Genomic DNA, 17160 nt, shown 5'->3' with positions numbered 1-17160 from the left:
GAAGCTGTCCTATCCAATACCATAATAATAACCTCTAAAGAAAACTGGCAAAAAAAAGGAGGTGACTTATATCATGAAGTAGTCACAGGGAATGCAATGTGTTTTTCAATGGGCTGGGGACTTACTGCGATCGTTCATCAAAAATGTGTCTCAGACAACAGTCATTTTCAGCATTTTTTGACAGGTAAGTTAAAAATATTGCAGGGAGCAATGGAAAAAGAAGGAGCAGCCACAGTTAGATGAAGACCTGCAGGTGACAGGCTGCACACCTCCACCTTAGCGAGGCTAAACCCAACCCCTTTCGCTGTACCCTGCTGTCTGCAGACTCCAGAAGGATGGAAAAAGACCAATTATTGTCTGACTTCTTTATTAAAATGACAACAGTTTGTTTATCTGCCCCAGAACTCTGTGACCTGTGTTAATAAACCACATTTGCTGTTGCCACCAGTAACAGCAACAGCAACAGCGACAGTACGCACAGACTTTGCCAAAGCAGGACTGAAATCTTCATGACTGCTTCTTAAAGGTTTCTAATTGTCTTGCAGCAGCTCCATGTTAAATGGATGTCAAGTGTAATGTCATGTGGACAATCGATGATTAGGCAAATAAGCATGCTTGTAGAAAAGCCAGATAAGGGAAAGTAAGCAGTTCAAACGCATGATGTCTGTATGTGTGTGTTTGAAAGAGAGCGATACAAAGAGAGACTGAGCACATGCATGAGTGAATCAGGCCATTGTTCCAGAAAATCTGACCCGAACCCAGGACATCCTGAAAACATTCATGCAACAGCGGTCTGACAAACAGTATGCTGTCATCATGAAGGAAGCTCAGGTCTGTGTTTGTGTGTCTGCCTTCCCAAATTAAATGGAATATTAAAATGCTATACATCAATGCTATTGCACATGTTATAAAATATATTGTGCTCTCTCACAATGCCACATTTCAATTCTCAGTGTATCCGCACCCGAGCACGCATGTACAGTATGGGTGCTTTTCAGTGCTACCTGTCACCTGTCTTGAATATTACAGAGCCCTTTCAAACTGAGGGGACAATGCGTGATTTCACCAAGCAGAACAGATTATGTTATATCATGCGGCACCTGTCTTAACTCCTGACAGACAGGCTGACATGCAGAGCCGAGACGGAGCGATTAAAGTAAATCGTGATTGTTAAGAATAATGGCAGCTCCCACCAGGAGCCTGCTGTGTCACTCATGGAGATTTAAGTATAGACATAGTCTCGAAAGCTGCCAGTGCATCGTGCATCACACCTGCTGCTTGCCCACACAAAGCCCACTGATTGGTGCCTACGTTCTTATATAATCAACATAGTTGGGGTTATAATAGTTTTCCTCATAACATAGCCTGGCTTTTACCTTAAAGAAAGAGAGCATTCTCCTGACATCCCTGCAATCATGTCAATCTTTGTCACCTTTGGGCTGCATGTTTTTGAAGATCTGCAACAGATGTTTCACGAGTCAAGCAGAGAAGTCAAAGATAACTTCTATGTAATGTATTTATCTCCAGCAACTACCAGGGTCAGACTACAATAGCGTTCATTCAAACATCATCTCTTATGTACACACACACACAGAGTAAACACGCAGGTAACCAGAAAAACAAGTTTCATTCATCCATTCTATATTGTTTTTTCAGACATGGAAGAATGTAAACACGACAGTGGAGGTGGAAGCTTGTGTGGCTTTAAACACCAACTCCAGTGTTGTGAGCACAGCTTTCCACTTAAGATGCTAATTTGGCCCCGGCTCTGGGGAGCGGAAATAAAGCTAACTGTAATTACCTGGCCTGATCTGTATGGCAAACACATAAACAGAAGAAGGTAGCTCAGCAGACAGTTAACCCTAATTTGTCTCATTCTGACACATTATTCTGCTTTGTACATGGAGTCAATGTGGTAAGCATCAAATCTGAGATAGATGCTTTTCATATTTTTGCTCTTGAATCAGCACTATCCTCCATTTTAGCATTGTCGAAAAGACTGGAGTGTGTCGCAGTTTTAACACAGAGATAGACCTTCAAAACTTCAAACTGACAAGAGTTCATTAAAAACACCTGTGTGAGTCTAAAAGTCAGTGCCACTGCAGTGCTGCTCAACTCTGAATTATAAAGCCCCTGTCAATCAACCAGTCAGCGCTCAGTCCGTATGCTGTCTGTGGACAGACCATCATCCTTTGTCTCCCCTAGCCTTAATGACATTATACCGAAATCCCCTAGTCATCCATTCCCATTCATTGCTACCACATCCCTCTCTCCCTCCCTCCTCTGATGCATTCCTCCTCTAATCCTTTCATCCAAATCCCCAGATGACCTTTCAGAGATGGGCTCGCTTGTTAATTGGTGTGTTAAAGGCAGATGACTTTATAGCATCCACAGTCAAAGCTGACAGCGAAGGTGAAGCCAAAAGTTGTGGCAGTTCAAGGCCAGCTATCTTCAAGTTTACAATCAAAAGACCAAGCCAGAAACTACAAAACAATAACCAGCGCTGTTACCATCTCATTAATAAAATATCACATTGGCAAGTAAAATATAATCAAGCTGATCTGTCATTCTGACTGCGAATGATCACAGCAGACACAATACTGTGCTTGTTGACCCAGTGCAAAGAGAAGGCAAGATGCCTATCTCTTCCGCCACTGACATTTCCAACAACTGAGCTTCACCGTCCAATTGATTTCAACCACTCACGCATACATGAGTTAGTCACGGTTATCACTGGCAGACATCGCGCCCTCCTCCAAATGAGAGAGGTTACAAAAGTCAACTTCGTGTGACCATCAGATAAATCAGCCAATGGGAGTTTGTGGAGTGGAAACACCGTCTTGTGTTGCCACACCAGGTTTCAGAATCATCAAAGTCATTTTACAGCATGTATTCATGTAAAAGTCGTGCTCAACCTATTATTTTAAGCAAGAACAGCATGTTTTAAATGATCTTAAAAAGCATAAATGTTGTATTTACCATACTAGACCAGCGGCAATCTCCTTCAAGGAGCGACTTCCATGTGAGACTGGAAACAGGGTCACTTCCTCCACTGTTATTTCAGCCCTTGTAGCGCTTGCTCTGTACAACTGCCCTGTCCTGCTCCCTTTCCTTTCTGCTCTAACTCAGAGCGGATGCCCCCCCATCCAATACACACACCACCCCACATCCCTAACTATGCAGCACCACAATACATACACACACAGAATCCACACCCAGCTAACAGCAGGGGGAAAGTCACTGTTTTGCGTGTCTGCATTATACATTCGTGCACCATTCGTGCGAGACAGAGATTGAGTTGGAGAATGAGGGACGTCTGCATGAAAATCTGATCCCTGCAACAGCTTTAAAACTCCATAAAGTTTCCATTCAGCGCTAAAAAAAGACATTTTATCTTAAAACGGCAGCTCTAACACTAATCCCCATGTCCAATCTCAGCTTCCATCTCACTGCCCTATGGCTGCGACTGAAGAAGGAGAGATGACACTTGTGTCCTGAGGAGATAAGGCTCTGCTCTACCCTCTGGGATCCTGAGAGCCTATATCCAAGATATACACAGCAGGCCCTCGCCTATAGAACACACACTCGGACACACCCAATGCATGGACATCCAAATACCACTGCGGAAATATTACTAGTTTGGTTTTAAGCTTGCTCTATAATGAATGTTGGGATCATTACAGGAAGAGCTCGGTTTTCACTTCTCAATTGACAAGGTGCTGTGTTGTGGTTTGAGCCACGCATACAAGTCAAGGTGTTACATAAGATTACAGTCCAGACTTAGAACATGACTGGCAGATCATTTACTAGTCTTGCATGCCACGATTTGCACACACCTACGAGTGCGCACACATTAAGTCCCCCCCAACCCCACCCCTTTCAGCGTCTCTCTTACCAAACAAATACATGCAAACTATTTTCCGACGGGCCTGCGAAACCATAATCCGTCAGGACTTGTTCTTTAATATCACTTCATCGAGAGCAAAATACATTTTACATCTTTGAACAGCATCCCAGAATAATACCACCATAAATGTTTGATTAACTCTCAGACACAGGATCCCTCTATCGTGAAACACAAAGAGCACCCATCCATATACACACGGTGGACAAAGCCGCGCTCATATTTCGGAGGGCCTATTTATTTGACACGTCCTCACATGAACCTGGTCTGCCTCCAGAGAGTGTCTCTCCTGGACCTTGCAGGTCTAATTTGAGCCTCTCTGGGTGTATATCTGAGAATGTGTGGATGTGTGTGTGTGTGGCTCCGAGCCTGTGGTCACCAAAACAAAGAGGGCTTTCTTCTCCCCAGAGAAACCGGAGTCCTGTATCCTCCACATCATGTTGCACGAACATAAACGCACATATAATCCAGTACAATCAAAGGGGCCTAGTCTAGTACTGCTGAAGCTAAAATACATTTTTGCACCTTTATTTTGCTGACAACGAACTAAAGCCTAGGTTGGTTTTAAATCCCAGAGTTTTGTCAAGTGTCAAGTCTCCTTTTTCGTCCCATGAAACCAGCCCTGATAATGGCTTTGCTATTCATGCCTAATTAACAAGTCACCGAGGACCACATACGCTCCACCACTGAGCCTAAGATTTATTATACCCACTCTCCCAGAGGAGAGTTTCTCTGTGCGTCTGTGTGTGCAGAAAAAGAGTCAGATAATCAGTAGTAAACTGAAGTTTTAATTTAGCTTGAAAGAACTGCATCCAAAATGCTTGTGCATTTCCTGAAAACACAATCAATTACACATCACTGTCATGTAAACAGTCGGCTACAGTTTATTTTATGCCTGAAATTTAAATAATGACGATTTTGCATGCTTATCTCTCATGCTGATTCTTATGACTATCCATTGTTTCTCCTTCTCTCTCACTAACTGGGGAGTAAGTTGTACAGTAGTTGACCTGTTTTTGACCTCTGACAGAAACAATAAGAAACACTGCTCACACACAAACACAGTCTGACTCAGTCAACCACACGAGATAAGTCACAAAACTCCAACTCTCACTGTCAGTAAACAACAGCACCCACTGATGCTTAAAGTGCTAAATCACCAAGTTTCCTCTGCTACACTGGGCTGATTTGTTTTGTTAGCTTCCATGTTAACAACATCTGCAATCAGCAAACTAAACCTAGCAAGAGCTGAGTAGCATGGGATATAATGTGAGTACTTGTGGATGTAAAACACGAGCCATAGTTGAGGTAGATTACGGTGTCAACCTGAGGAGGAGGTGCTATGATAAACTGCAGCACATGCTCCACTTCTGTCAAATAGTCTAATTTATTACTTATTCCATTAGCTGCTGATGCCTTAAATATATACTTTCCCACTGTATACTTAGGCATATTCCAGGTGTTCCCTATCATCTATGTCATCTTGTTTAGCAAAAGAGCACCCTGCCTCCTCTGTCTATCTGCTGAAGATGTATTTTAAACATTTAGAAAAGCAAGTTTGATTTTAAGCCAAGTCGCTGCCATCCTTTTTTTTTTCTATCCTACACCCACACTCCTTTATCTCCACTGAGAAGGGCCAACTGGAAATAAAGCGCAGGAGATCAAAATAAAGTTTGGGCCAGATGCTTGGAGCTGGTCTTGTCGGTGGTGAATTCATCCTGGTGTGCCTCTGTGTCTGATTTGCCTTTTGAAGTGAGGCTCATACCTTTGGCCCAAGGTGGAGTCCAGATGTCAGGCTGCATGCAAAGACTTGCAAAGCAAAGGTGCACACAAAGAAAACGAGGGGAAACACTCCTCTTGCGTGCTCCCAATTTGGTTCTAAGGGTCATAAAGCTTGGAATCTCTTTGCCAGTATATCTCAAGTATGAACAGTTGCGCCGGTGATGGTGATCCGTCAAAATGAAGGATTTTCCAACAGAAAATCTGACGACAGAACATCAGGAACACAAAGATCTAGCGGAGATTGGAAGCATCAACACAACAGCATGTGCATTCCATCATCCTGACTGCTGACAACATATTTTGTCCATTAGCTTAGCTACTCATCAAAGTCAATTAGTTCCTTAGTGTAGTCTAATGACTGGCATCATCTTGCTGACAAAAGAATGGAATGGATGCCAAGATGCCTGTAGCCTAGCGCGTCCTTTAAGTATCAAACAAACATAAGTCACCAACCAAACAGGTAAATACATCTGGGAAAGATGTGACATTTGAGGGTGGAGAGCTTGTACGCTTTTTAGTAACTGACAGTGACACTAATCTGTTGTGAGTCAGCAATCTGTATATACAGTGTATCATTTTACGAATAGATTAAAACCTCAGCTGTGTTTTTCTTCTACGACTACAGGATGTCTGCGTGGTGCTACATATTAGCTCTGCATTAGCAACAATAGCCACTAAAAAACACTGTTGTTAGAGGGGCCCTTTTGGCTGTAATTCTACACCAAAGCACATGGATGTGCAAATCTGACCATGCATACATGAGCGCTAGAGATACATATTGTGCTTCTAGTCTTCAACTAGACTAGAAGTCTAGAAGTCAACCAGTCTTCAACCTTCTGCCTTAACCAGCAAAAATTGGATAAGAAAATGCTGTTAATCAATTAATGCTGCTTTAAGTACTAGAAGGAAACTTGGAGACCGCAGACCCCAAACAAGAAAGTCAAGTCTTATATGCAAATCTGCAAGTGCAACAACTATACAGTATATGTCTAGATTTGAAGCCTCAGTATCTCAGCTGTGCGTATATTAGCCGATGATCTCATTGATTTTTCTCATTAAGCGCAAAGACCAAACATTTTACCTTCATATCTCTAGTGGTATTTACTGCAGACAATCAAATCTGGATATGACTGAGAGTATAATTAGTTGCATGCTATGTTTGTATTTACGTTTCCATAGCCACACCTTAGCTTGAGAAAAAAGCATTGTCACAATTGTGACGGTGTTACAGTTGCACCGGTTCTCCCACGAAACCACTGTCCCCGAGTGCTCCATAACAAATGCTGGCTGTATAAAGTTTGAGCAGCCACGTGTGTAGGATTTGCCCAGAGGATTCCTAGCACCCATGAATGTGGTTTGTAATAGGTGACATTTGTATTTCTACAACTGGTTTTGTTTTGTCACCACTGAACTTTACTACCATCCACTGGATTTTTAAATGTATGGCATTTATTTCGCTGAAACAAAATGGCCACTCTTGCAAATGAAAAATAAGTTTTGCATCATGAATTTAAGGGTTTTTCTCTTGGCCTTTGCTACACCCTTCCACCAAGTGTCATGAAAATCTAGCCAGTAATAGTAGTAGTAACCAAACAAACCTCCTTGGCAACCGATATTATCATGTATTAAAATTGTCTTTAAACAGCATTACCTGTTTGCCTTCTCTGTATTACTACAGTTTAGCTGATCAGCAGTTTTGTGGGACAACAGCCAAGCTGATAAAATAAGTCAAGGAATGCTCCTCGGGCTGCAAGTGCTGTATTGACAAATGGTCTTAATTGTTCCCAAAGGAATGTAAGGGAGTGAGGTTAAAGAGGTCCCAGATGTTTAACCTCCATTCTCTGCAACTCTGTCAAGAAAATCTGAACTTTTTAAGATCCTCATAACGACTACCCGCCCGTTAAACCAGAGGAGCGACAAAATGACCGAAGACACTGCCGACTTCTGTTGTTTACCAAAGCCTGGGCTAACACAGCTCTGTTGTGCAGCTGAACAGTACACTGAGAAGAGCTCAGACCTGATTAGCTGGTCTGATTAACACGCCGGTGTTGCGCTTGTGTGTAAAATTTTGTCTGGCTTGACTCATTATCAGCAGTGATCAGAGGCAGGTCCATCAGGGCCTTCTGTCAGAGCGGCTTAACCCTCCCCCACGACACCCGGGATTACACACAGCCTTGGCGCCACTCCACGGACCACTTGTCCTCTCGGTTGGGGAGCTGCACCCCTAAAACCCAAACCCTCGCCACATCACCCCTATTAAATGGCAGGTCAACGCATGCCCATCATTAACCTTGTGGTTCTTGGTTGTGTAACTCACAGTAGCTCTCAAAGTGTCACTTCATGCAGAGGTGGTGCATGCTATTAAAAACAACCCAGCTAAACAGTCCAGCTCCTGATGGTCAGTGGAGGAGGTACGATGATTAAAAGCAGATGTTTTGCAGCCGACCTGCTGCAAACAGTGTCTGATTGTGTGATTTCAGGCACCAGGTGCAATAGAGGCAACGACAAAGAGGTGTTTTGTGAAGATATCACATGGGCATAAATGTTTCACCGTACAATAATCTGTATCTGTGCTTACCAGTTCATCTCTGTCAGCTCTCATGATACTCTGCAAATACTGTGCCAGGAGTGAAGACAATGAATGATTCTTCGAATTTGTGCAGTTTGGTTAAAAACAGGAACAACACTCCCCCCAAAACTCCCTCCCTGTTCTTTGTTTCTTTGATCATGGTCAGATTTCTTGCAGGGAGGTAATGCATGCTCAGAGCCTGTGTTATCTAGCCGACCTTGGTTCTGAGGAGCAAGAGTGTAGCGTGGCCAGGAGCCCACAGAGAGAAGTATGTGGGGGACCGGCCAAATGTTGCAATGCCCCAGGAAGACTCAGAGGGAGAGTTTACAGTACATTTACTGTGCATAATGACAAATGAGCAGTATTTACATGGCTTTGTTCAACATGAATTAGTGGGAGGGTGCAGATCGTGTGCACCCTGCCATCTCATTGATGTTGTTACTAAATGCAGCGTGATTAATTTATATCACGGATCTGCTTTTGACTTGCTGCCCAACTACTGGTCCCGGAAAGGGATCTCTTCTTGTGTGATCCTTTTTGAAGGCTTCTCTCACTTTTGTGTTCCCATTAAAAGTTTTTTAAGTCTAAATATAAATCGATTAAAGAAAAGCATATATTTTATAATCATTTTCTCCTTTCCCCTCTACCTTTTAGCTATAGCGCTAACTGCCTTTTAACATCAAACAAGTTGTATTAGTCCAACGTGTTGGTAAAGTTTGACTTTGATGGATTAAGAAATCATAACTTTACACAATACAGTACTTGATGGTACATTCCCATGGTATGTTGCCAACACAAACAACACATGATGTATTACATGACAGTTACCCATGATAGATCATGTGTAAATGGAGACAAAAACCTACTCCTAAGACGCCAAGTCTTCTAAAAAAAAAACAACCAAAATGGGCACAAATGTTTTTTTTGGGTTTTTTTGCATGTGCCGCACAAACACATGTTGTATTTATACAATGCATTAAATGACATCTTGGCTATTTAGGACACATGACCAGCAACATGTGTATCAACAGGTTTTTGGATATGTGCAAATATCACAACATTGACCTTTTCAAGAAGGTGGTTGAAGGAATAAAAGAGGGAAGCTGTGTATATAAAGTCGAACAAATCCGCCACAGGTGGAAAACTTTAAAAGATCCTAATTGATGTAAAGAAGCAAATGCTACCACATTAGGGCATTGACACCTGTCAAACACGGCTGTTACTGGGAGTGCCCGTGGTGGATTAGTTCGACCTCGCAAACTCAGCCTCCCTCTTTTACTCCTTCAGTCACCTTCTTAAAAAGGTTGAGATATTTGTGCATATTCAAAAACCTGTTGATATACAAGTCTTTCATAATGATTATAAATCGGTGTGTGTTTTTCCTTTCAGAGAGAAATGTGGGCATTTCTTTTATGTATGCATCTCTACCCCACAGCCTTAAAAACTGTTGACTAGTTGGTTTGTGCACAATGTTTCCATGACAATGCAGAGCTGACTGTAAACAGGCAAGAGGCTATGTTTCACAAACTGCGGTAAAAAACCCAATTGAGATGCATATTCCAAATGTGCTGTATACATGTCCAAATAATGCTCCCAAAACCCAAATAATGTCAGAATATCCTACATATCTCAATTACATTCAGAATAAGGCATAATTTGGAATATCCAAACTAAACATGTTGTTTACATGACTCGTATCAAATTCGGAACATTGCCATAGTCACATTTAGTGAACATATCTGAAGCAAACACAAGAAACACCCATGGCTAAGTACAGAACACAAAGGGATGCCGGTGCTACTTTATCAATAATGAATTACAAGACACTGAATTGTGGTATATTGAAAACTGTCCCACCTATCCTTACTTGTAAATTAATTTTTAAAAAACAAAATCTCAGCTTATCTGATTATCTTCCTGGCACCAGAAGCAGAGAGGCTGTCATCAGACCCTGGTTCTCCTATTGTTCAATTCTGATTGGTGCATTGAAGTACCTGACATCACCTTTTTCCAAAGCAGCCCACGCACACACTAAACCACTCACTGTACGCCACATAAACTATGATCACCTGTCAAAAATTGCTCTGGAAAACAGTTTACACATTTTGACACTCACACTGTTACCATAATCTGTGCTCTCATCAACCAAGGGATTATCACAGCTTGGGGGTGACAGACCTGTCTGTCTGTCTGTCTGTCTGTCTATCTGTCTCAGCCCACAGCTGCAGACAGCTGTCCGAACATGGCCGCTCCACTCTGCAGAGAAACCAGGGGCCTAGCGAGTCACAGCTCATCACACACAGACACTGACACAGGGGCGGAAGGAGGGAATTCAGTGTGTGTGTGTGTGTGTGTGTGTGTGTGTGTATGTGTGTCTGTGATCGGCCAAGCGGCTCAGTTTGTGCTCGTCAAAGCCCCTGGGCAGAGAGAGACAGAGAGGGGTGAGAGGATGGGTGGCGGTCAGGCCAGTGGGATATTATCTCATCTCCCTTGGGTGGGATCCAGGTCTTTGCAGGCCTGATGAGGAGAGGAGGAAATTAAACCACTCGCTTTTGTTGAGGGTTTAAGGATCACAGAAGTAGACGAGGGAGGAATTGAGGGGTACCTTATATAAGGCTGAGTCAGTCAGTGTGTATGTGTGTGCAGCCATGCTGGGCGGAGTGGGGTCATCCACTTTTCAGACTGAAGCGATATCATTTTCCCAACCTCCGCTTGACCTTGATAAATCTCCACCTTTGTAACTGAAACCTCCGGGGACATTTCTTTCTCACCTCTGAAGCATGCATTGTTGCCACTGATGTTGTCTTTCCTGTACGGTCGGCACTTTGTGTCCGCGTGGGAACTGTAACAAGTCATCCTCGACTTGACTTGTTTTCTTGCTTGAAGCGGCATAATTAAACCTCCCCAGGACACCAAATGACAAACGCTTCCAAAAGCTTGTCATTTTTATTTTGTTTCATTTAATTTTCTGCTCTTTGTATTAGCAGTGAGTGATTGCATCCCTCCTGACATCCTAAATTAGATTACGTCAAACGCGGCCCTCAATCATCTTCTTTCATTTATCAGCACTATGTTGATGTGCCAGAAAATCACGCTCAAACCAGTCTGCTTTGTGACAGCATCTTGTATCTTCTTCCCTGACATGATAAATTCAAGAGCCATCACCGCTCAAATCTCACTTCCAATGCCTGAATAACATATGAAGAGCTTCACTCCAAAATCAATTCAAAAGTGTCTTAAAAACTGACAACCCACCCAGGAGATCATTTTTTATCTCTCTCGTCTTACTTCAGTATTTCAGCAGCTGAGGGAGCCACTTCAAAGAGTTTTACTACACAAACTTGAGATTTTTTTTTACAGTAACTCTACCAAAGAGAAAGCATTGTCGGATGATCCCCTGCTAATAAGGACAGGAAGTTCCAAATGAAATTGTCTATGACCCCAGAATGACCCAAAACATCATTTTCAATACAAATTCACACACAAGCATAAGAAAAAAGTCTTTCTATTCGTGCACACACTGAAAAAATCCAGCAACCCTAAACACATCAAAGGCAATATAATGGAATCTAATCCCAAGAGAAAAGCAACCCTCCAAAGTCCATTGAAATGAGGCAATAAAATATATTCACTGCATGCCAATTACGAGACAATGCAACATAAAAAATGAAAATTCAACAGGAGCCATTAAGTTATGATGAAGTGAAGCCATGGCAGTATCCAATACAGGTTCGATTTGAGAGATGTAGACTGTAAAAGCCATTCTGGATATCAAATTGCTCAAATTTGGTTTTAAAAAATATTAAATTCTAACATGACGCCATTGCAAAATCGCGCAGCAGCAGTAGCAGCATCTCAGCATCAGTTTTACTGGTCTATACTGTCTCCAACCACCATTGATATCTTGCAAGATTGTTATCATATAACCCTTAACTTCCGTGCATCATTTGTTATGCAATTACGTCTGCGTAATTGCCATCTCCGTAAGATGAAGGGGAGCTGCAGGTAGGGGATTGCACCCTATGGATGATTTATTGCTGACACCCTCACAGCGCCCATCTATCTGATCATCGGTGAAGTGAAGGCATCAGACGCACTCAAAGACTTCTTCAACCGTTTTTTCTCCCCCGATAAAACTCGTGCCAAGTTTTGCATTCGCCTCTTAGAAGTTTGCAGCACCTGACAGCCCGCTGGTGTGCACTCTGCTGCAGCACACACACTCGTGGGCGAGCTACACTTCGCGTAAAAGCGCAATAATGCATGCATTTTGGTGCGAGAGCGCTCACAATGGCACGCAGAGCTGATGTGAGTGTCTGAGAAGCGCACTGGCTGCCTTGGAAGAACAGCAAATGATCCGATAGTATCCTACCTCTGTTGCTTCTGCCCGGGTGCCGATGTGACAAGTTTATTCCGTCTGTATGAAAAGTTGATTTCTATTCCTCCGCGGAGCCATGCCTCCAGAAAATCTTCAAATCCATCGCCTGTTCCTGCAGAGCTGCGCTCCTCCACTCACACACAGCTCTCTCACAGCCAGCCAGTTCGCTCCAACAGGCACCTACACGTAAACTGAGCCCCTCCAGCGGTGACATCATGAGTCACTATGGCAACTCTGACTCCACCCCAGTCCGGAGCTGAACTTACCTGTCTGACTACCTCAGTCTCACAACAAAGTCTCCTCCATTTCCCTGCGCACTCGATAACAACAGCAGATGTACACAGATTTTTCACAGCTAGATAAACTGCTGATGACTTCATGGATAAAACAATGCCAAAAGCATCCCCAAACACACACATGTTGATAGGCTTGGAGTAACACACACCATCATCTCTGCTGACTTATATTTCCTATGCAAATTCAGAGTCCATGATCACCTTATGAAAAGGGTTTACTTTGCATGTGTGCACGCTGCGTGGGCTGCTCTGAAAACAGCACACCAAATCCCTCTTGCACAATGCTCCGTACCACTGCCTGGAGCTCCCCCGTGGCTTGCTGCCAGTCTCACCATTACCTCGATTGTTTTGGCTACAAAGCCAGCTTGCCCCTCCCTTTTGTCTCCTCTGACCCAGAGCAAACAGACAGACAATGACCAGGTGAGCCAAATGTCCTCTGTCCTGACTCCCCTGTGTCGCCCTCCCCCATCAACTTACTTGACTTCAAAAAGCATGAGGAGACTTTATAATCAATGAAAGACATGTACTCTTTAAACATCATTCTGCACTCTAGAATACACAAAGCAGCCTGAAACTATAAGCAAGTCCAATTATGCTGATCAAAACAGGTTTTAGGGTGTGCAGACAATCCAAATAATGTGTGGTTCGCATGTTTTCCTCTCAAAAACACCATATTACTGTTTCACAGCAGCTGTGGGAGGGAAACGTGACAGGCAGATTTATAGGATAGACTTCGCATTTAACCTGCGGCAAAAAGAGTGGAGGAAATAGTTTTGCAGTAGCACTGTTTCCTCAGTCTGCAGAGGAAAATAACAAAACCTCCAATGTGACCATATAAGAGAGGGCAAAGGCACTGAGAAGTTCACGTGTGATTCTGTCAGTACATAAACCACATTATTTATCTTGTAATTTGTACTCTCTTACCACTTTACTGGTAGTTTCACATTGTTTTGGAAAATACGAGCATTGGCTTTTTGCTGAGAGTTGGACAAGGAGATTGATACCTCGCTCATGAGTGATTGGTAAATATGTAACTGAAGTGGTTAGCTGAGCACAAAGACTGGAAACAGGGGGAAACAGATAGCTTGGCTTTGTCCATTAAGATAACAAAATCAAAGTACCAGTAAATGGAAAATCTGACTAAGTCATGTCATATCTAACCCAGATAAAAACTGAAGAATATCAATGACAATTTACCCATCAAACTTGAGTAGCATATTTACCATAATGTCAAACTAATCCTTTCAGAAATGTTTGTGGCTTATTTGAATTGCCAGATGTTGTATAAGATTAAACTAAAAATATTAAATAATAGTAAATATAGCTGTTTCATGAGGTCTTAAATTGATATTAGAATTGTATTAATAGACATTTTTTGCCACTCTGAGGCAGAGAAATAAACTAAGAAACCTCTGACATCACTTTATGGGGTTTACATGGAAAATGTTTTAGCTGCCTGTTCATACAACCAATGGACATGGAGCAACATTAGCATTTATCTGGAGCGTGTTTCTGGTGTGTGCAGTGTTCACAAGCCAGCTGCTAACTTTGCAATGTTTTCATTTTAAAACATTATATTAAAATAAAACAATTTCCGGTCACACAAGTGTTTCAGCACCATTTCAGAATCAATCTCCGTCCATACTGACATGCCTGAAAAAACTCTGAAAACATGACCTATCACATGATGATTCACATACACTGGCCACAGCCGTACCAGTGCAAACAGGAGGCAGATTGTCTGCTCTGCTTAGTTACAGAAAATACTACAGAGATGGCAAAAAGTAAGACCAGAGATTTCTTTGCTTGGATCAACGCGCTTTGGGGTTGCATTTTTGATGTATGAAAGGCGCTATATAAATAAAGTTTGATTGATTGATTGAACGATAGGGTGGAACTGTTACTGAAAATGACAAAAGTATAAGGCAATCAAGGCAGCGGAAAACAGATCAAGAGGCATTGCAAAGCAAATATGGCGATATATTAGAGGAGTAAAGGGAGCATTATCCATCACCGGAGGAAGCCATGGCAATGTGAAAGGGTTACCCACACAAGAAGGATGAAATCACAAAGTATGAAGGCCTAGCTACAACATGGGTATTTACATCATCGTTTTCAAAAGTATAAGTTTCCGCCCATCCAGACTAAAATGCAACCCTGGAGTTTCTTGAACTAAAACAGGTTGAGCAGCAATTTAAAAGGTCACCATTTCTGGGGTTCCAAAAGGCCAGAGTATGCGCTTATGTGTTTTCAGACAAAAACAGAGTGGATGTAGCTTTCGTTTCTCAAATGTTTGGTGCTGGGCAGTGACGTACAGCTTTTTAAAAAAAAGGTTTATGAGACCTTTTAAACTTAAAGAAGTTGCCCCCTGCTGGAAACAACGTGAATGGCAGACCAGAAAATAAAAACAAAGCACTGAAGGATGCTAAAGTTCTCCTTGGAGCTTAGGCAAAAAGCAGAGTTAGCTAATGGGTTCGTCAGAGCAACACCTTTCACGTTACACTTTGTCATTTGATTCATTTTTAATATACTGAATTGTGCAGCTTTAAAATGACTTTACTGTGCTCTCTTCAGTGAAAGAAACCAGTCAACATATTTATAATTCAAATCATCTCAACAATGTGAGCCAAGACAATAACACTGCACACCCGGGCCTCTCTCAACCCACTGACCTGCTCACGCAGCCTTTCCTGGTGACCCATGATCGCTGAGGCGTGATGGGGGTATTTCTGCTTCAGATGCTCCAGGAAGGCCTCCCTCTTCTTGTCCATGTCTGATGGCTGCATAGCCAGGATCTCCCGGGAGCTGCGGGCTCCCCCTAACGTGTGCCTTCGAGGGACAGTGCGGCTGCCTTTGGCGTCCCCTCTTGAAGGGGCTGTCCCATTTGGGGAGGCCTGTCTGCGGGTTACGTGCTGAGCGTCCTCTGGGGAGGTTACCTTCAGGTTGCTTTTGGTTTGCTCTGAGGGGACACAGAGGACACAGAGACAGGGGGTCAAAACAAATGTGCTGTGCTGATGTTTTGACGTGAACCGCAAGTGCGTATGTGTATGTTGTTCTTCTGTAGGTCATGAAGAGGGCATGTCAGTTCAAATTCAACCACCTGAGACCTATATGGAACTAATTACGACTGCAAACTCTTTTCTTGTACTATAACATGCTCCATGTGAGAGAGTGAAGAAAGAGAAAAGTGACTTCATACGCAAAAAGTTGTTAATATTCTCTCCAGACACTACGCTGAAATAAACATTGTCGGCCCAGTTCATTATATATTCATGCTGTTTTACATTTCAGCAATAAATCCACAATTTTATGTGACAGACAGAATATTGGTGATGAAAATGCAGAATTTAAACAGCTGTTCAGGCTTCTTTCCTTAATAAAAAAGCCAAGGAAATCCATTAATGTTAGGAGACAGAAATGGAGAAACTCGGAAATGATTTCCAGAGCATCTGTTTATTCAGCCAGAGCCTTGCAAAATTTTGAGATTGAGCAGAAACTGCCAGATGCAATAAGCTTAACTGAATGGTGACATCAGAAATATTGAGAGGAAATGTCTTTATTTATTTTTGATGACTATGTGACACAGCTGTTCTCCACTAAACGCAATGGATGTCTCATTTACATCTACAGAAACATGATATGAAGCATGTTTCTGACTAAACGCCCAATTTTTAAGAAAGCCTCAGCATTACTTATGCTGCAATCGGCAATTGTTTCCCTTTTATCACATGTGAGAGTACTTTCTAAAACAAACAAAAAAAGTGGTGTTGAAGAGGAATATTTGATTTTAGGGCAGAATGGAGATAAAATAAATACAACCTCCTTAGGCACATAAACATCTTTGCACTGTTATCTTGTCTTATATCAATCAGAACCTCGGGAATACAGAAATAATCCATCAATTTGAAAGCTATCCCATGAGATTCTGCAAGAGAAGAGACGAGAAGAGGGGAATAAAGGAGAGAACATGGATGGCAGCAAAGGAAGAGAGCTTCTGGAGTGTGAAAACAGAGGGGAAAGAAGCAATAAAGTGAGCTGATCTGCTGCCTTGTTTTCTAGACTGGCAGGTGGAGCTATAATGTGCACCTTTCAGAGGGTAATGGCGGAAAATAAAGGACCTCTTACGGAGTTCAGCTCTTCAACAGCTGAAGATGGATATTTCAAGTGATTTGCCCCTATTTTGTGGGTGGTTTAATATGGCTTTTCTTTTCGTCTTTGAAAGCTTGAAAGCATG

At 42.4% G+C, this 17160-nt stretch overlaps 1 protein-coding gene across 20 annotated transcripts in view; it reads right to left on the bottom strand.

Moving 5' to 3' along the window:
* The window catches only part of kiaa1217 (KIAA1217 ortholog), a 149701-nt gene that overhangs the window by 39128 nt on the left and 93413 nt on the right, over positions 1 to 17160 (bottom strand). For 17 of the 20 annotated variants that reach the window (XM_033639520.2, XM_078162945.1, XM_078162946.1 and 14 more), the window contains exon 2: positions 15599 to 15885. In XM_033639520.2, the coding sequence (XP_033495411.1) occupies positions 15599 to 15885 (287 nt within the window). Of the gene's footprint in view, positions 1 to 2979; positions 3108 to 12624; positions 12789 to 15598; positions 15886 to 17160 lie in introns of those variants that run through there. The other 3 variants (XM_033639524.2, XM_078162948.1, XM_033639523.2) reach the window with 2 other exon arrangements.

This window comes from Epinephelus lanceolatus, chromosome 20, assembly GCF_041903045.1.
Source record: "Epinephelus lanceolatus isolate andai-2023 chromosome 20, ASM4190304v1, whole genome shotgun sequence".
Taxonomy (NCBI): domain Eukaryota; kingdom Metazoa; phylum Chordata; class Actinopteri; order Perciformes; family Serranidae; genus Epinephelus; species Epinephelus lanceolatus.
The sequence above is the reverse complement of the archived record's forward strand: the minus strand, read 5'-3'. Positions and strand labels throughout refer to the sequence as shown.